The sequence below is a fragment of the Rattus norvegicus genome, chromosome 2 (assembly GCF_036323735.1).
Source record: "Rattus norvegicus strain BN/NHsdMcwi chromosome 2, GRCr8, whole genome shotgun sequence".
NCBI classification, from domain to species: domain Eukaryota; kingdom Metazoa; phylum Chordata; class Mammalia; order Rodentia; family Muridae; genus Rattus; species Rattus norvegicus.
In genome coordinates this window covers 188,591,826-188,611,706 of record NC_086020.1, presented here as the reverse complement: position 1 = coordinate 188,611,706, position 19,881 = coordinate 188,591,826, and the positions used below count along the sequence as shown (strand labels likewise).

The window sequence follows — 19,881 nt, the reverse complement described above, 5'->3', positions numbered from 1 at the left end:
GTCACTTCAACTCTCTCTTTTCCAACTCTGCCTGGATGCTAGATGAGTGTGACCAGTGCTTGTCTGCGATGAGAGCTGAAGTTAGTTGAGTGGATGCCAGTGGACATTCCATATTTAATGCTTTTGTTGAGGGAATTACAGGGATTATGGTCACACAGCACCCGGAAAGCCTTAGTTGAACATATTAAGAAAATCGTTTTGACAATAATCAGATCCTCCCAGGATGAGTTCTGATCTAAAAGCTAAGGCCCGTGCTTATGCAATCCTAAGTACATGAACCGATTCAGCTGAGCATTTCATTGGTGTACATTGGCCTGGGACAGAGAGTAAGGCTCCCAATCACCCCATGGTTCCCGTTGTCCTTGTGGTATCAATACCCAGATTCTCCTAGCTTTTGAACACCGGGAGACCTTGGCAGTTACCGAATCCAGCCAAAGAGCCCCATTTTGTTTCCAGAGTAAAGGTGGTGAGAGGGAAGCCTGCCAGCCACCTGGTGCTACCCTACTGCTTCCCTACCTACAGGCCTGGGCCATGTGGGGCCTTCAGCATCAATGTCAAGAAGTGATAGGTAGTTCTCAGGCGTGTTTGTGTCAGAGAGATGTCTAGAGCCTGTTCATCTCAGTGCTGCTCTCTAGCTTTGAGTATGTCGTACGCAGCATGCTTATAGGATAAAGTTTAACAATGTAGTTTGGGCTAGTCTCAAATTTATAATCCTCCTGCCTCAACCTCCCGAGTCCTGGGATGATAGGAGTCCCAGCCATACATAGCCATGTTTAAAAACTACCAGGGTTCTGAGGGTATTGTTACCTTTACTTGGGGCTACTTTCTGTCACTCCAACTAATCTTGGTTTTGAAACATTCTTTGTGACCTCCTACAACATGGCTTATACTGCCCTCCCCTGCCAAGCCCCTTCGGCGATCTCCCGCTCAGCTGATGACCCTGTGATGCTCTTGGGTTTTAGTGAATGTTATCTTGGGATACAGAGATTCTCCAAGCTCCTCCCGGTGTCCTTGAAGCCAAGGACAATAAGACCACATAGTTGTAAGTATCTAGATTAGGAAACAATGATCACATTAAGAAATACATTACGTTTATGTGTGTGCACAGGAGTGCACGCGTATGGAGGTCAGACACATTGTGAGACTTGGTTCTCTCCTTCCATTGTGTGGTCCAGGATCAAACTCATGTCGTCCTCTTGGTAGTAAGTGCCTTCTGAGCTCTCTTACTAGCTTTATGATTAATTCTTACTAAGCTCATTTTCAAACTAGTCTTGTTCCCTTTAAAAATAATAACGAGTCTGGTGGAACATGGGGATTTACAAGTATCTCTTTACCTTTAGACTTTTTTAATGTGGGAGTTTGGTTGTTTGGTTTGTTTTGGGCTGCTGGGTTTTGAACCCAAAGCCTCACACAAACTGATGAGTCACTAGACCACTGAACTACATCATCAGTCCCTCTTATCGTTTTGTCTTGAGATGGGGTCTGGCCAAGTTACCCAGGATAGCCTGGAGCTTGTAACCCTTTTTCCTTGACTTCTTTTTTTTTTTTTTTTTTTTTTTTTTGGTTCTTTTTTCCGGAGCTGGGGACCGAACCCACGGCCTTGTGCTTCCTAGGCCAGCGCTCTAACCACTGAGCTAAGTCCCCAACCCCTTTCCTTGACTTCTAAACGCTCAGATTCCAGACATGTTCCAGGATGCCCAACCTAATGTTTTAACTAAGTAATAAATGATGGTGTCTCCTGAATCAGCCTCCCTGCATGAGCCTCCTCTTAGTAGCACTGCTTTGGCACACAGACTGCGTTCTCTGCATGTGCATAGAATGCACTAACCCAGAGAAGGTTGCAGACCTGTGCAAGACAGTGTTGCATATGGTGTTAAGGTAAAGATGTAACTGGACCTACTATGTTTTTGAACTTGCGTGTGGAATGCTCTGGCATGGATGACTGGTTTTTTATTGGCCATTCCAGCAGTGATAGACATTGAGATTTCAGCAAAGGCCCTTCCCTAATTCCCACAGGAATAAACGGCATCCCCTGGGCCTGTTAGCACTGTTAGAGAGATTAGTGTAAGGTCCAAATAGGAACCCTATCACGAGGGAGGAAAGCCGTTCATGATGACTCAAAGCTCTGCCCTGTCCACCCTCTGATACCCTGTACCAAATACTATTTGTGGATGCCAGAAAGCAAGGAGAGGGAATTAGAATTAGACTATGTGGAGCACGCCTGTCATTCAGGAAACTGAGGGAGGGTCAAGAATTCGAGGTTAGCCCGGGCTGCATACTGAGATCCTGCCTCAAGTATAAAGAATTAAGTCCTTGCCGGCATGGAAAGGCTGGAGTGGCTGACTCGTCATCCTGACAAGAAGTGTAGCTAGACTATATCCCACTGTCTGTGTGGGGCTCAAAAAAGCAACTAGACAGGTTTGGCTTTTGAAACATTTGGAGGGAGTGGGGGGAATCTTTGCAAAACCACGGAATCGTGGCTAATCGTGTTGTGTCTGGTGAAAAAGACAACATGACTTTAGCAGCGTTAGAGGAATGGATTCCACTCTGCTGTTACCTGGGGCTTTTCCTCACTGTGTTGCTAAATAACATTCCATTAGTTATTGACACAACTTGTTCGTGCTGGGATATCCCTTAGGATGTGTGACCAGGTCCAAGCCAGCTTGGAACTGAGCCCTGTGCTTCCTTACCAGTGACCCAAAGGGAGCCCATCAGCATCTCTTGGTTATGTCTTTGTGACCAGGGTTGTGATGAATCTTGACCTCAGCACCTGAGGCCCTGGCTGTCACTGGTCTTTCCTGGCCAGCCTGTTTCCTAAAGTCTGCTGTGTCAGTTGCCATGTTCAGGGGAAACTGAGGCTCACAGCAAGGTCATGGACAGGCTTAAAACACAGACCAGAAGTAAGAGTTCTTACTTCACTCAGGGTGTCCTGGCTTCCGGGGTCACACTGTTTCCACACCTGACCCACATTAAATCCCTAAGCGTCCACCGCTCAGCCAAGAAAATAGCAGGCACTTTTTAGCTTAGGCAACTCTTATCCCAGAAAAAAATTACCATTTTATTTCAAATGTTTACATTTTTTAAATTGTGTGTGCAGATGAGTGTGTACGTGTCATGTGTGTAGAAGTTAGAGGATAGCCTGAGGGAATTGGTTCTGTCTCTCCACCATGTGGGTGCTGGGGTGGTCTGCCTTGGCAGCGAGCAGCCTTAGCCACCAAACCATCTCACCACCCCCGGCACCCAGAATCCTTAACTGCCCCGCAACAGCGACCTTCATCCCAAACCCCAGGTTCAGCCAAGGTGCAGGGGGATAGACACAGGCAGGAGTGAGGAGGGATTGGGGAGAGCTGAGGGTGGAGGAGGGGTTAGGGAGAACTGGGGGAGGACTTTGGGCTTTCACCTAAGCAGTCTTGAGGTGACATCTTGTTAAGTTTGTGTGTAAAATCCATTGAGGTGGCAGAAGGAGTTCTGATGCTCAAAACACAGCTCTGAGGAAGGGGAAAGACATGTTTCGACCAGCTCTGCCTTGGAGCCCCCTTAAACTTCAAGGCCTCATTTCTCCATGTTCTGTTGAGCCAGCAGAGCCCTGGATCTAGAAGGGGAATCTCCCAGCTCTGCCTTCTGTAACACCAGCAAGGTGGCACTGGGACCGTTGAGGAAACTTGTCATAGTTACCTTTCTACTGCTCTGAGGAAGCACCATGCCCCAAAGCAGCTTGACTGGCAGGCATTCCATTTAACAGGCAAGACAGGGCGGGAGCCTGGAAGCAGGACCCCAAGGCAGGAACGGATGCGGAGGCAACACAGACGTGCAGCTTACCGGCTTGCTCATGCTACTTTCTTACACCACCCAGGACCACCTGCCCAGGGGGGTACACCACAGGGAACCGGCCTCTCCCAAAGCAGTCATTAATCAAGACAATATTCCACAGTCTTGCCTAAGACCAATCTTATGAAGGGATTTCTCTCTGTTAAGATCCTCTCTTTCCAAGGCAAATGCTAGCAGCAAACCATTGAACTGAGAACGGGGTCCCCATTGGAGGAGTTAGAGAAAGGATTGAAGGAGCTGAAGGGGCTTGTGACTCCATAAGAACAACATTTCCAACCAACCAGAGCTCCCAGGGACTAAACCACCATTCAAAGAGACCATGGACAGACCCATGGCTCAAGCTGCATATGTAGCAGAGGATGGCCTTGTTGGACGCCAATGGGAGGAGAAGCCCTTGGTCCTGCCAAGGCTGGACTCCCCAGTGTAGGGGAATGTCAGGGCAGGGAGGCAGGGAGGGGGTTGGTTGATGAGGGGAAATACCCTTATAGAAGAAGGGGAAGGGGAATAATAGATGGGAAACTGGGAGAGGGGATAACATTTGAAATGTAAATAAAAATTCCCTCTTTCCAGATGTCTCTGGGTTTGTGTCAAGTTGACCAAAAACAAACAAATCCCCCCCCCAAAAAACCCCCAAAATCCAGCACGCCCCCTAGCTTCTGTACACTATGACATCTGAGCCTTTTGTGGGCATGTAGGAGCCAGGCAGGCCTGTCACCCTGATGTTATTCTGTCCGCCTTTGTCAGCGCAGTCCCCTAGTGTGAGAACTCCAGCCCAGTTCTGCTCCTCTGTGCCCTGGTTATCACTAGCGAAGCTCAGAAGCCAGGCTTCTCCCAGCTGGATCAATGCCAGGAAAACTCTTCCTCTCTTATCTCTCTGTGAGGAAGAAGCTGAGGCCCTGCTCTCTGGCCTCTCCTTTCCCAGCCCCCTCCCTCCAACCCCAGGTACCTGCTGACACAGCAGGGACAGTGGGCCTGGCTGTCAGCCCGGATCTCTGCCTTGGTTGCCAAGAGTGGAACAGACCACCGGGAGCTCCTCAGTCACACATGGCTTTGTGATCTCTGGTGTTCTTTTCCACTCCTCGCTGCATATGAGAAGGCAAATACATCTGAATTAGAATGAACAGGGCCTTTGTTCTCGTCAGCGTTGGCAGCAGCAGACAAAGACAAATTGTGAGGATGAGGCCAAGGATTCTATCTCTCCCCAGTGAGCATTTCCTTCTCAGTACAGAAATGAGCAGGCTCCATCAGAGAATGGTAACGTCTGAATAGGCCCTCCAAACCCACAAGCCCTTCGTGCTCTGTGCTGGGGTCCTTACGGGGCCACAAGAGGCAGTGCCCTTTTCTCTAGACTTCACTGGTGGCTGGGATGGGGGCAGGGAGCTCCTTGACTTTATTTATGAACAAGGCTAATGATGTAAAATGCGGCCCCAAAGTATTAACTCATTCATAACCATTAGCATTCTTTCTTCCCTAGAAACTCTATGTGTAAAAAGAAGTCTTTGTGTTATTGTAAATGAGGATTTATAGTCCCTAATTTTAAGTGATTCTCACACCATATAGTAGAGGACGACAAGTGTTGAAGTTCTATCCAGGTTCTGCCTCCCAGAAATAAGACTCAGACTCAAATTATATTTGCAAATACCTTGACCATATAGCTAGGCTCTGCTCTGAAAGCCCACCTCTATTTCTTGCCTAAGTCATAGGCCATGGCTTTTAATTGACAGGTGAAGCATCCATACACTATGCAAGATAATCTCTACATAGATGCACAGGAAGGGGATGGGACCACTCCTCTGCAAGGGTAGTGACTGCTTGAGGATGAGGCCCTGTTCTTACTTACGCCTGAGACCACTGTTAACATCCTTAAAGGGTTAAGGGGAGTTTGTTTCTCTTGGAATATATTTACGTTAGTGAATGCTAGAGCAGTGGGTGGTAGAGGTCATCTCTCTCATAGCTCTTTGTGTCAGGGTCCTCATGCATCTAGAGTAGCCTGACTCCTGACTCCAGCCACATCCCTTGGTTGCAGTGGGCAATTCCTGCCCTAATGGACTATACCCTTCCTTTCCAAGGACATCAAGGCCTTTGTGACTTATGGTTCCTGTACTCCTTTCTCCACAGTTAGAACCCATAACAAAAGCTGAGCTTGGTAGGGAGGCCTCCTGGGTAGATCAGGCAATGGTGCTTAGGTCTTTGTTATTATAAACTCCACCTGCTTGCCTTCTGCATCTGCCTGGCTGCTTGTTGGGGATCATGTAACTGAGGTCAAGTCTCTTCCTGAGGATTCTTCCTTGAGATTGTCTCCAATGCTGGGTTTCATCTCATCCCACTTTGTTCTTGTAAGGGGCGTGTGTGTGTGTGTGTGTGTGTGTGTGTGTGTGTGTGAGAGAGAGAGAGAGAGAGAGAGAGAGAATGTGTGTATGTGTGTGTGTATGAGTATGTGTGTGTATGAGTATCTGTGTGTGAGAGAGTATGAGTGTGTTTGTGTGTGTGTGAGTGTGTGTGTTTGCATGTGTGAGAGTGTGAGTGTGTGTGTGTGAGTGTGTGTGTGTGTGTGAGAAAGAGAATGTGTGTATGTGTGTGTTTGTGAGTGTATGTGTGTGTGAGAGTGAGTATGTGTGTTTGTGAGTGAGTGTGTGCGTGAGAGAATGTGAGTGTGTGAGTGAGTGACTGTGTGTGTGAGAGAATGTGAGTGTGTGAGTGAGTGTGTGTTTGTGTGTGTGAGTGAGTGTGTGTGTGTTTGTGTGTGTGAGAGAATGTGAGTGTGAGAGTGAGTGTGTGTGTGTTTGTGTGTGAGTGTGTGTGGGTGTATGTGTGTGAGAGTGAGTGTGTGTGTTTGTGTGTGTGTGAGTGTATGTGTGTGTGAGAGTGAGTATGTGTGTGAGTGAGTGAGTGTGTGCGTTTGTGTGTGTGAGTGAGTGAGTGTGTGTGTTTGTGTGCGTGAGAGAATGTGAGTGTGTGAGTAAGTGAGTGTGTTTGTGTGCATGAGAGAGAGAATGTGTTTGTGTGAGTGAGTGTGTGTGTTTGTGTGTGTGTGAGTGTATGTGTGTGTGAGAGTGAGTATGTGTTTGTGAGTGAGTGTGTGCGTTTGTGTGTGTGAGTGAGTGAGTGTGTGTGTTTGTGTGCGTGAGAGAATGTGTGTGAGTGAGTGTGTGTGTTTGTGTGCATGAGAGAATGTGAGTGTGTGTGTGAGTGTGTGTGTGTTTGTGTGCGTGAGAGAATGTGAGTGTGTGAGTGAGTGAGTGTGTTTGTGTGCGTGAGAGAGAATGTGAGTGTGTGAGTGAGTGTGTGTGTTTGTGTGCATGAGAGAATGTGAGTGTGTGTGTTTGTGTGTGAGTGTGTGTTTGTGTGCGTGAGAGAATGTGAGTGTGTGAGTGAGTGTGTATGTGTGTGTGCGCGCGCGTGCGTGCATCATGGATTCTCCATCCCCTCTTGGCTGAGTCGAGAGGAGACAATTGTCCCTGTTGGACAATGCTGCCCTCTCCCGTGATTGCCCCCATGCTGACCTGCCCGGTTGTTATTCCATCTTTCTGCCCTCCAGGAAGGAGCACAGGCACTAGAAGAGCAGGCCGTGAGGCCAGAGTATGAAGTATTAACCACTGCCTCTCCCCCACCCTACCTCACCCCCACTAGTCTAGGGAAGTAATACCTAACCCACGGGGTATGAGTTAGATGAAAGCCTCACAGCCAGGCCTGGTAGCACAGGTGTGTAATCCTAGTACTTCAAAGGCTGAGGCAGGAGGATTTCAACGGTAAGGCAAGCCTCGGCTTTAAGACAAAAAGTAACAACAAAGCACCAGGCAGGGTAAATGTTACATTTACATAGAATTGCTGTTCTCTGCTTGCCTTAGTCAGCTGTGAGCATCTGCACTTTGCCCCGCCCACTCCCCATTTTTCACCTCTGACAGGTGATGACACTGAACCAGTTTCATGAGACTGACATGCCACATTAAAAAATTTGCCCTTGGTCACTGGAACTTCAGTATGAGTTGAGAGACTTTAAGCTCTGCATATTGTGTAATCTAGGTTATTTTAAAACCAGGGACATTTTAAGCCTCACTAAACCAAATCCAGAGAGAGGGCTCTTCCACCTGGTGACGCCAGCCCTACCTAGTATCGCACCCTTCTTTCTAATGGCACATCTTGGTTTCCCTTCTGATCCCACAGATGCTATCCTCTCTCAAGTCTGTCCTGGGCTTTAAAGCGTCATTTACCAGCCTGTCTTCTGCTTCCTGGAGTATCATGTTCCCCATGGGAGTGCTCTCTCTCACCAGTGCTCCTGTCTCAGGGATTCCAAGATCCACTTGGTCCAGCCACACCTGAGCTGTTCCTGTATCTGCTTGAGGCTTTGGAGCTTAGTGACAGGCAGCCTTCCCTTTGCTCTGGCTGTGCTCCCTCCTGGTTCTGCAAGCCTCCTTCCACTGACCTACAGCCGTCAGGAGAGTAGCCCCAAGCACACTGTATTGTTCTGAGAAGTACACTAGGGGAATTCAGTTAGGCTTAGAGTGGCATCAGTTACTAATGGTGCAGTTACTGATAATAATGAAGTTAGTATTAAGATGCCTCTCCCTTCTCTTCTGACCAGACTGTAGGCTATGACCCCATCATTTCTCCAGAAGTCGCTGCCTCCTTTGGTGTTCAGCAGCTGCCGCTAGAGGAGATCTGGCCTCTCTGTGATTTCATCACTGTCCATACCCCGCTCCTGCCCTCCACTACAGGTAGGCTCTCAGTATGAGTTTTCTCCAGACACCATCAAGCAAGTGTAGGGAGTGAGCTGCCTGGGGCCTGCTGAGCGTGGTGACACTTTGTCACAAGTCCTTGCTCAAATGGAGGAGGGGTAAGCTCACCGAAAAAGCACAAGTATCTAAATAAAATAATACAACTGGCATCTCGGGTAGAGGCTTCATGGAACACTGCAGGGCATTTGATTCTTGGACCCACTCAAAGCACCATCATCTTTGAAACTTCTTGAATCTAACCCACATCCAGTACAAGGTCTGTTCTCCCAGAACATCTAGGAAGACAGAAGAGAAAATAAGGTAGCTGCTATCCAGCAGAAAGAGGCCTCTGGGGAGATGTGAATTAACTGGGGTCCTGTGCTAAGTGAGGGGGTCAGGAGCCACTATAATAGGCAATGTCTCCTCTTGCTTCCAGGCTTGCTCAATGACAGCACCTTTGCCCAGTGCAAGAAAGGCGTGCGGGTGGTGAACTGTGCTCGAGGAGGCATTGTGGATGAAGGTGCCCTGCTCCGTGCCCTGCAGTCTGGTCAGTGTGCTGGTGCTGCACTGGATGTGTTTACAGAAGTAAGTGCTTGCAGCTTTTGTGTCAGGTCAGAGGGGAAAAGTGAGGAGCAGAGAGGCCTCGGTAAGAAAGTACGCCATCTTGAAGGACAGGAGCTCATTGTCTCTGGCACGGAGAAAGCTGTGCTCAAAGAACACACCTGTAGTTTTGAAGAGGCCTTTCTACTGTGCTGTCTTCTGCAAAACTAGCGTCCTAAATAGTTCCCCTTCATGGTTAAACCATTAAATAGTACCCATTCCTGGTCAGGCAGTTGCTATATTGATATCTTGGAGAGGACAGAGGACTAGACTAGGAGCTTCAGACATGGAAACAGGGAGTTAGTATGTCTCTCCTGATACTTGACTTAAGTCAGCCAAACGGCCAAGGAGATGGCCTGCCTGCTACCCATTAGCATCCCTCTTTTCCTCTTCCCTTCCCAGGGAGGCTCAGAAGCCCAGGAATGATGACAGTATTCTCCCAAAGTCCCCAGAGTATACTCTTCTCCCAACATGTTCAAAGGTTCAGCCTCAGCATACAGAGTGCTGAGTGTACACTTCCACCAGGCCTGTTGGCCCCCCCTCCTCAGAGGTGTTATCTTAGCATCCTGGTTCCTTGGTATGGCCCCAGGGGAAAGAGCATGGACCTTGGCTTGAATGTGGGATCTAGTAATGAGGCCATGGCAAGTCACTGGCACAACACGATATTCCCAGCCAAGGGTGCACAGTGTTTTGGTTTGTGTTTCTGGTTCTCTCTCTGTGTCACAAGCTCCACTGTGTAGGACCGTCTTCCTAATAATGCAGCAGCATCTTCTGCTGTCAATATCTTTGCACTGTCTTCTGGGAGCCACATGGTTGCAATTCTCAAAGTTCAGTGGGAGCAACAGCAGAAGGTATAACCAGTTCAAAACCAACTTAGAGATATCTCTCTGGGCAGGAGCCACCACGGGACCGGGCCTTAGTGGACCACGAGAACGTCATCAGCTGTCCCCACCTGGGCGCCAGCACCAAGGAGGCCCAGAGCCGCTGTGGGGAGGAAATCGCAGTCCAGTTTGTGGACATGGTGAAGGGGAAATCTCTAACAGGGGTTGTAAGTATGTCGACATGAGACTGGGGCCTGGAATCTGGATAGAGAGAAAAGACACAGACACAGCAGCTAGGGGTGGACAGGCTCAGCCCTGGGAACTGAAGAGTTGGAACCTATACTTGTGTTGGCCCTTGGGAGAGGTGGACAGAGCAGCCTTTCTGTAGTCTTGATAGCTAAGACCTTGGAGCTGGGAGTCAGGTTCCGAGCTGTTATATTGTAGACTTGCTGCAGACATTGTGACCCTTCCCAGGCTCAGCCACCAGAGAAAAAGGCTCCTTTGTTGTCCACATGCCTTGGGAATGGGGAGGTGTTGCTAGGGTGACGGAGCAAGGCCCAGTGTGTGTGTGTGTGTGTGTGTGTGTGTGAGAGAGAGAGAGAGAGAGAGAGAGAGGGAGAGAGGGAGAGAGAGAGAGGGGGAGAGGGAAGGAGAGAGGGAGAGAGAGAGAAAGAGTGTGGGGGAAGCGGGTGTGTACTGGGCATTCTTAGCATCGTGTTCTCAGTCAGGTTTCACTCAGCCCTCCATTTAGACAGCTCAGTTCTCTGTCTCAAGACAGGATGCCATTTGGTCTGTGATTAGGGGCCTCCTTGAGGGCGGGCCAGTTGTGGTATGAGAGCCTGTGGTGACTGGATGGCATGCCCATCCTCTTTCTCCTCCACACACTGTTGGTTCCTTGAGACCAGAGCACAGTTTCCTGTTCATCTGGCTTCCCAGTGAGTTTGTGAGCAGGCCACCTTGACTGGGCTCCTGACTGAGTTGTCCAACCAGAGATTGGACGTCTGAATGAAGTCTGCCTCGGCTGATGATGTCCTGCTAATGAATGCTCCCCCTCCCCGCCCCCCATTTTGGGCAACCTGATAGAGCTTGACTCTTCTTCCCAGGGAGAGCTTTTTCAAAGGCAGGCTTCTATGTTCTCCCTGGGAACCCTTCGAGTTAGTTACCTGCCCTGAGGTGGTGGTGAGATCCCATGACTTTCTGACAGGAACTTCTTCACGAAAGCTCCATGGAGTACAAAGACAGAGTGTTACCATCTTACGTAAAATACGAACTCTCTTAGTCACAATAAAAATCAAACAATCCACCCCACCCTGCTGATAGCCTTTGGAAAGAGATGATTTCTATTACAAGAGGACATCTCTCAGTTATTCCTGCATCTTCGTCAGTTCTCCGACCATAGCATAGATGAGCATTGGACCAGGCTGGTGTCCAGAGGCACCTGACTCTGCCCTGGCATCTTCCTATTTATTTTCCAGACCACTGCACATCCTTTTACTTCACAGACATACAGTCAGAGAGCACATCCCCAGGCTGGGCTCTGTAGGCCCTACCCACTGGACAAAAGCGAGCCGTGCTGGTTTCTAAGCTAAGCACATCTGCACTGTCTGAGTCCGCCCCACCGTCCTTTGCCTCCTGTAGCTTTTTAAAGTAGCTCGTCTGGTGATAACTTAAAACAAGACTAGAAGTTTTGTTTTTCTCTCATCTCATAGCCACTTATTTGATTTTCTTCCTCAGGCCCCAGTTCTTGTTTGTTGCCTGTGGGGTGGGGATTTGGCTTGTGTTTAGAGACAGGGTTTACTCTGTATCTACAGCTGGCCTGGGACACAGAGAGAACCTCCCACCTTGTTCTCCTTACTGCTCAAGATCACATGACTGAGCCATCATACCCAGATTTAGAACCTGGGTTCCTAATTAGATCCTTCTTGGATGGATTCTTTCTATACAGCCTCAAAGAAATTGTTAACACCTGACTGGGAGCCCTAGAGCATCTGCAACCACAAAAAAGGAGTAGGAATTCTACCTCGGAACAAGGAAGCTCTGTTATTAGGGGTCCCTGGGAGGGGAGAGAGGTGTATGCCCTGAGACTCTACTAGGAATGCCCAGGGCCATTCTACTTGCCCTGGATGCTCAATTCCCAAGCATGCCTCAACATACTTGGCATTGGTGGATGTTTGAAGCATAATATAGTATAATCAGAGCTGCCTGGATATGTTTATAAGTCACGGTAACCGTGCGTAGTGTTCAGTGTTCACTTAAAGTCATCGAAATAGAAAATAAAATGATTCAGATGTGGTGGCTCCCTCTTCTAACCCTAGCACTGGGGAGTTAGGTAAGGCTGGAGTTTCACCAGGCCAGACTGTGGAGTGAGACCCTGTCTCAAAGCAGAAGCAGAAAAAGGCAAATTATATCAGCATCCCCAAGAAGCGCCCCCTGCCTCCCTACCACTACTGAGCTGTCCAGACGGCTCTCCATCACACAAGAAGCCAATCTCCCACAGAGTACCAGTACCTGTGCTGCTCAATGAAGGAGGCAAGGCTTCTTACCCCTGTTCTCGCCGTGTAGCGTAGTTGAAGCTTTCTGTGTCCCCTTGGGCTCTGCAGTTCTTCTCACCTACAGGGACAAGTCTCTGCTCCCTGTTTGATGGTTGGTGGACATGTCATCCACCACCTTAGTTGCCTCCCTATGCCAAGCTGACTCTTGGCCACACAACATTGATTCAGTTGTTCATTCGAGCAGGTGTGCCCTAATTTACTTCCCCTCTTTCTGCAGGTAAACGCCCAGGCTCTTACCAGTGCCTTCTCTCCACACACCAAGCCTTGGATTGGTCTGGCAGAAGCATTGGGCACACTGATGCACGCCTGGGCTGGCTCCCCTAAAGGGACCATCCAGGTGGTGACACAAGGTGAGCCTAGTTCTGACCAGGACCAACGCATGAGTTAGGGGCACTACCAGGGTACATGGACTTATCTCTGCTGGGTGTGTCCAATGCTCATTGCAGATCTAGTGGCAGATTCAGGGGACTTGGACCCTACTCTGGGTGTAACTCACCCACTATGGTGTAAGTGGGATATAAATTCCCTGGGAAAACTTATTTGTCACATTTATACAATGCTTTAGGATACACGTGTTTCCCATAGAAGACATTGGAATCTGTAAAGAGAATCTAAACTAGCTAGCAAAATTATTTGGATCTGATTCTGACCTGTAATTGCATTCAACTCTGCTTTCTTGGTAGTGGGTCCACCATTCAGCAGATGGGTTGGGTGGTCCCTTCACCCTGTACAGGGCTATCTCCCCCCACCACCTATTTGGCACCTGACACTTGGGGAGAAAATGTCAAGTTGGGCAGGACAGGTAAACCCCAAACCCTGGGACAGGCAGAGCCAGGAGGTGCCATGTCCACTGGCCTGAGGACCCAGACCCTAAGGAAGCATGCCAGGGGGCTGTGGGCACGTAGTTACTTCAGTGGCACCTCTCTGAGTGCTTGCAAGGATCTTGAGTTCCGGCCACTCGGCATCACACAGTTTTCCAAGTATCTTCTGGGAAGACAGGCAGGCCATAGTGGTCAGTTGAGTTGGTCTGCGTTTTGGAGTGGAGTTTCTCCAAATGGTTAAAGCTCCCTCAGTTTCTGGGCTTGGACCCAGATCTGTCCCAGCTGGCTTTCAGTAATGGGAAGCAGTCACAGTGACCAGTCTGGCATGCAGTGAGGGTTCCCAAGGCAACAAGGGCATTGTAGCTGAGAGTGAAGTGCCTGTGATGCCCTGCCCCCTCCTGTGGTACCTAGTGAACAGTCATCTTCAGGGCAGCTCTTCTCTGTGCCTCCAGGAACATCTCTGAAGAATGCTGGGACCTGCCTGAGCCCTGCGGTCATTGTCGGCCTTCTGAGAGAAGCATCAAAACAGGCAGATGTGAACTTGGTGAACGCTAAGCTACTGGTGAAAGAGGCTGGCCTCAATGTGCGTGTGCCCCCTCTTTATTTACTCTGAGCACAGCTCTCCTGTCCCCCTTTTCTTTAATTTTTTTTTAAAGACATTCTCTTAGAACCCAGGTTGTCCTTGAACTCCTGATCCTCCTGCTACTAAGTCCCCAATGCCTCACTCCACCCCACATCTTAGAAGCCTGTTCAATTTCACTCCGGCTTGCTTCTCGCCGTCCACCCTGCCTACTGGTGACGGCTAGCCTTAATTCCTTCATCTCTAAAGGGGAAGAGCCTATGTCTGAGCATTTCAGGGTGAGCTCATACTCAAGAAATACTGAGTGTATAGTGCCAAAATGTTCTGAAATGAGGGGGCGGGGCTGCATTTCACAACTGAGGAAAAACGGCTGAGCAGGGCTGCATCTGTGTGGAGCTAGGAGATGCTTCTAAACCCTGGGTTAGCTCCTCTACCACCTCAGCTTCCTGTCAGGGGCTTCCTCTCATTCCCCTTTTGGATCAAAGTCTAGGTCTCGGGCAGTTGAAACTGGCTGAAGCTGTAAGAACAGAGTTCTCCCACTACAACCCCACTTCCCTCCTTTCCTGCACCCTAGTCAGGCCACTGAGTAAGAAGCTAGAGCAGAAGGGGCCAGGCTGCTTAGCTACCCAGTGCCTGGTCCTTGTCCGACTTGCTCCTCACTTCTTACCCTTCCTGGCCAGCCAAGCAGACCCCTGGCCCTCCCTTTATGGGCCATGTTGACTGTCTAGAAAAGCTAATGTCCAGGAGCATAATGTTCATGCCATTTGTCCCTAGCCCCACTGAACTGGTGGGCCAGGCTAGACCACGCACACGCACACGCACACGCACACGCACACGGGTGATGAGGCTGAGGGGAGAGAGTCCGACTGTATCTGTCGTTTCTCTGCAGGTCACCACCTCCCACAGTCCTGGTGTCCCAGGAGAGCAGGGCATCGGGGAATGCCTCCTGACTGTGGCCTTGGCAGGTGCCCCCTACCAAGCTGTGGGCTTGGTCCAGGGCACCACACCAATGTTGCAGATGCTCAACGGAGCTGTCTTCAGGCCAGAGGTGCCTCTACGCAGGGGCCAGCCCCTGCTCCTGTTCCGGGCTCAGCCCTCCGACCCTGTCATGCTGCCCACTATGATCGGTGAGAGGCTGGCCAGGGAATTGAGGTGGTCTTCCCTGGAATTGGACGGTAGAGAGATGCTTCCTTTGGACCTTTTTCTGCCTGGGATATTTCTATATGTTCCTCACAGAAGGTCTTTCTGAACTGTTCCTACAACATTAGGAACTGAGGCGGGGAAAGTGGCTTATCTGAGATCACAGCTGTATAGACGGAGGTGGGCAGAGTGCCCACTATCCCAGCCATGGAACAAGTTTGCTATGTTCCCATACACTATATCCCGGGAGATTCCTAAATGGACTGGCTTTCCATAGGTCCTAGTGGCCAGCTTAGCCACAGGAAAGTGTGTCAGAGCACCTCTTCTGTGGTGTGGCCCCAGTCTCCTGGGACCTAAGCTGCTGGGGGTTCTGGGTCTTGGTGGAGGGTGTGTCCCCAGACTTTGGGAGGTGGGGGGAGTGGTCTTATCTCACCATCTTTGACAGCTGCCCAGAGAGAAGTTCTCGGCTTTTCTTGCTTTCTTCCCTCTGACTTTCCTAATGCTTAGGTGGTGCTGAGAAGAGTCTGTGTAGAGGAAAGTCACCTGTCTTGCCATTTAAGCTCCTGCCCCCTCCCCCTCTCCTCTCTCCCTCCCCCATGCAGCTTTGGTCGCGGAAACCTGACTTCTCCGTGTTCTGGACCCTGCCCTCTCACCCCTTCACTCAAGCGCCATGCTAACCAAGGCTTTCCTTTCCTCCCAGGCCTACTGGCAGAGGCGGGGGTACAGCTGCTGTCCTACCAGACCTCCAAGGTGTCTGACGGAGACACTTGGCACGTCATGGGCCTCTCCTCCCTACTGCCCAGCCTGGACGCATGGAAGCAGCATGTTTCTGAGGCTTTCCAGTTCTGCTTCTGACCCAGGGGCTCAGCGGTCCCAGCCCCTCAGGCTCTTCTGAGGAAACCCGCTCACTGTGACCTGAACTAATATCTAGTAAAGAATCTAACTCCACATGGGTGTCTGTACGGTCATTATCCCAAAAAGCCAGCAGAGGGCGCCCACAGGCTGCCTCAAGGGTTTGGCATCTGACCATCAGGGTATGTAAAGGAAGGTTGGGGTTTGCATAGTACCTCAGCATGTGGGCGCCCTGAAGATAGCTCCTCCCTTCCGTTCTGAGGTTATCTAGAGGAGTTTTCACAGGAACATAGCTTGTATTTCAGAGCTCTCTCATGTTAGGAGTGCACATTAAAGAGTAAAACCCAGCACAGTGCAGGCCGGGCCCTGGCTGGTGCTTTTCTTTCAGAGACTTCCAAGTGTGTCTTCCGGTACCAGAAGTCTCCTGGGTGTGGCTAAACACACAGGTCGTATGCTGCAGCAGTGTAGACGTTCTGGGTCGGGGAGAAAGCAATTTGAGCAGATGATGTTGATGTCTAGGAAGTCACTTTAGTCAGACTTTGCAAGGTGAAGATCAGTGTGGCCTTCAGCTACGCCTGCAAGCTTAGCAGGAGTTGGCCGGTGTTTTACAGGACCTTCTCAGACGGTGGCAGAATGAACTCCATATGAATAGCCATCTGTTGAGAGCTCCTAGCCCCAGTAGTGGGGAAGACTTCACTCCCAGCCTGCCTGCTGGCGCTAGGCCTGCTCCTGTCTCAGTCCAGCTGATTCTGACCTTGCTGTAGCAGACCTTGAAAGCAATGGGCCTAGAAGCAGAGGGGGTGAACTGGAACACAGTGGTGTGACCTTGAGCTCTGCTGGTTCTTATACGAGGGATTATTGTTGAAAATACTTACTCTTGACTGTGGGCTTCTACCCCTCCTTGGAGTAGTTCCCAGATAAAAGACACACGACTTTTATTATTTACAATAAGCCTATGTCAGCACTAGAGCGGGACGGATATCTACCCTCTATGCTATTAGAATCTACTTTCCTATCGATAACTGCAAGGTATAACTATGTTTCATCTGGGCTGCTCCTAACTCCAATTGGCCAGCCTTCATGGCCTTGCTTTCTTGACTTTCAACCCATGGTGTCTTCCCACTGTCCACCTTTTCCCTTCTCTCCTCGTGGTCCCCCCTGGTGCCAAGCCAGGGAACCCAGCTATCTCTTTTCTGCCCAGCTATTGGCTGTAGAGATCTTTATTAACCAATCAGGAATAACTTGGGAGCAAGGTTATACCTTGGTGCATCGAGGTGCAGCAGTGAGACCTCAGTCAATACGAGAGAGGGTGGGTGATGTGTGTGCACATTGGCTTCTCAGAACATGCAGGCAGCCCTCTGCACACTCCAGTGAGGTCCAGTCTCTGCTGGGGATCCTAATGACCGACCACCCGTTCTCATATGAGAAAGAATAAGCTATGCTCATGTGACCTCTACTGAGGTCACACCCATAGCTGGAAAACAGGCCAGGGTGGGTGATGTGTGATCTTAAACATCCAGGTAAAAATGGCTTCCATTTCCTCACAAAGCACAGTGCATGCTAAGGTGTTGGGACAAATCCAAAAGCCCCACTGGGCTGACTTGGAAATACTTTCATAGATGAGAGCCACGTGGGAAAATATAGGGGCATTTCTTTATAGTAGTGGCCCTAGGCCAGTCATGTAACATCCCCACAAACTAAAAAGGCAGAATTAACCACCACCATCTCCAATCAGAAGATATTAAACCTCAGGTATCACTCATTCTAAGGAATGCTCTCCAGTTAGCCGCACTTGATCAAGAATTACTTGCTTTCGAAGAATTCAAAGTGGGCACCTCCTACACCTGACAAGGTCCATACTCAATGTGAAGAGGGTCCTGAGAAAGGCAGGAATGGGGACAGTGCTGATTCAATAATGACTCAGAGTCAGCAGTAGATCCAAGCTGCTAGCTAGTTCAGGTGGTCTGTCTATTCCCTGGAAATTCTCAGTATTCTTTGTTCAACTTCAGCTTAAGTTTAATAACCAGAGAGAGGCTGAACATTGTCTTTTATTTACTGACGCTCCATCAGCAAGGCTTTGATCAGTGATTTACATAACTGTGAGTCCCGGATCAATAGTCCTGGCCCGTTTCCTCAGAGCAGAATGAGCACAAAGGAATGCACATTTCCTCAGGTTTACGCAGCCTGTTCTGGCACAGCTCTTGCAGTTCTCTGTTACAGCAGACAGCAGTCTTTAGTAACTGCTTCCATGTAAAAATGACCAACTCCTAACTAGAATCAAAATGATTCCTTAGAGAGTTTTGAATTTATGTAAGTAAAACAGTAAAGCAGTTTAGCTCTCTCTAATAACTTTCCTGGCATTGTTATCTCCAATGCCTCAATCAGTTAGAAAAACAAATAAAACGTTCTCTATGGTTCTACATCTTTTAATTCTTTAATCTTCATTTCCTTATCCTAGCAATTCCATAACCTCATGTACTCTCCTTCTAATACTATTGATTCCTAAACTGTATAGGAATTCCTACTTTCTCTATCCATACCTTTCCTCCTGAGATCGCTCTGTCTATCCTTGATGTCTCCAAGTTCATCCTGGCTAATCAGTGAAGCAGTCATTGAGCCAGCCTGTGTCTCCTCACAATTCCAAAATCAAGGCCAAGTCTGGCAATGAACTACATTTACAAAGGACCCTGTAGGCTTTCTTGGCCCTTGTGGTTATGCTGTCTAGATCCTTTCCCATGCCCTAAAGGCCAAGTGGACAGCCTGTTCCTCGTCCTCCACAGCCTCATGACCATCTCCATTCCTTGTTCCTGAAAACTGCATCTGTTTCATTTACTATGGCGTGATTAACTCTGAGTAATGGGGGATGTTCCCCAGAAAGAAAGATTCAAAGTAGAGTAGTAGAGATGACATCAACTTTGGAGCAACACCGACCACCAGCACATGTGGGGGTTATGGGATCAACGCCCTGGTGATGCCCCGGGGGCAGGAACTGTGTCACGTACCTCTCCTTATGTGGCCACGATGGACCCAGTAACAGCAGTCTTGTGGGTGTGCTAACCATGCTATAAAGACTCTCCTGGACCTACGGAAGAAGTAATTTGAGCAGAGGATGCTAGTGTCTGGGGAATTACTTTGGGTAGATTTTGTGAGGTGAGAAAGGTGTTTGCCCCCAGTCAGTGCCATTTGTGATATTCTACCTTGTGGCATCCATTCCCTTTAACTTTTAGAGTGACTTTTCGCTCTCAAGTATATTGACTGTGAGTCAGGGCAAGTGTTGGAATGGCTTTATAGAACTAGCTTCAAATGCTAACTCCTAGACAGTGTGAATGCAGAGTATCCCAGAGTGGCCAAAGGAAGACCTCCTCGGGCCTTATAAAGGCTGATGAGGAAAACAGCAAGAGATCTGTGTGTGTGTGTGTGTGTGTGTGTGTGTGTGTGTGTGTGTGTGTGTGTGATGTGGGGACAGTTGATGTGTGGCGTGTTCTACTTGTAAGCTGAGGTTGGTCCTTCGGTTGCTGTGGTGACAGCAGTCATTCATTTAAATAGCACCTTGACAAGGTTTTAAAATGCATTTTATTGAGGGATAGAGCACATGCATGCTAAAGTGCACAGGTGGCTTCTTGGGGACAGGTGGCTGAACTTTGATTTCGTATAGTATAAATAGTGACCCCAAGTTTGGTAACAAAAGGACACTTGCAGGAACTGGTTCTCTCCTACCACGTAGGTCCCAGGGACGGAACTCAGGTTGTCAAGATTAGTAGCAGGTGCCTTAGCTCACTGAGCCATCTTCCCAGCCCCACAGCGTTATTTTGAGATCACCCCTAGTTGTATCCATATGACTCCTGGTAGAGGAAGGCCAGGGTCCAACAATGGGACACAAGGAAAGGGAGGTCCTTTCAAGACCCTGCAGAGAGCTCTTAATGGGTTCTGTGTCCCTGTCTTGAACCAGGGGGACATTGGCTTCTCCTCCAT

At 49.2% G+C, this 19,881-nt stretch overlaps 1 protein-coding gene across 1 annotated transcript in view; it reads left to right on the top strand.

Moving 5' to 3' along the window:
• Phgdh (phosphoglycerate dehydrogenase) overlaps positions 1 to 16,007 on the top strand; it is a 29,090-nt gene extending 13,083 nt beyond the window's left edge. The window contains exons 6-12 of the mRNA NM_031620.2: positions 8,411 to 8,543; positions 8,980 to 9,128; positions 10,039 to 10,191; positions 12,734 to 12,866; positions 13,790 to 13,920; positions 14,807 to 15,044; positions 15,758 to 16,007. Of these exons, the coding sequence (NP_113808.1) occupies positions 8,411 to 8,543; positions 8,980 to 9,128; positions 10,039 to 10,191; positions 12,734 to 12,866; positions 13,790 to 13,920; positions 14,807 to 15,044; positions 15,758 to 15,912 (1,092 nt within the window). The 3' untranslated portion in view covers positions 15,913 to 16,007. The remainder of the gene's footprint in view (positions 1 to 8,410; positions 8,544 to 8,979; positions 9,129 to 10,038; positions 10,192 to 12,733; positions 12,867 to 13,789; positions 13,921 to 14,806; positions 15,045 to 15,757) is intronic.
• The last annotated feature ends 3,874 nt before the right edge of the window (positions 16,008 to 19,881 follow it).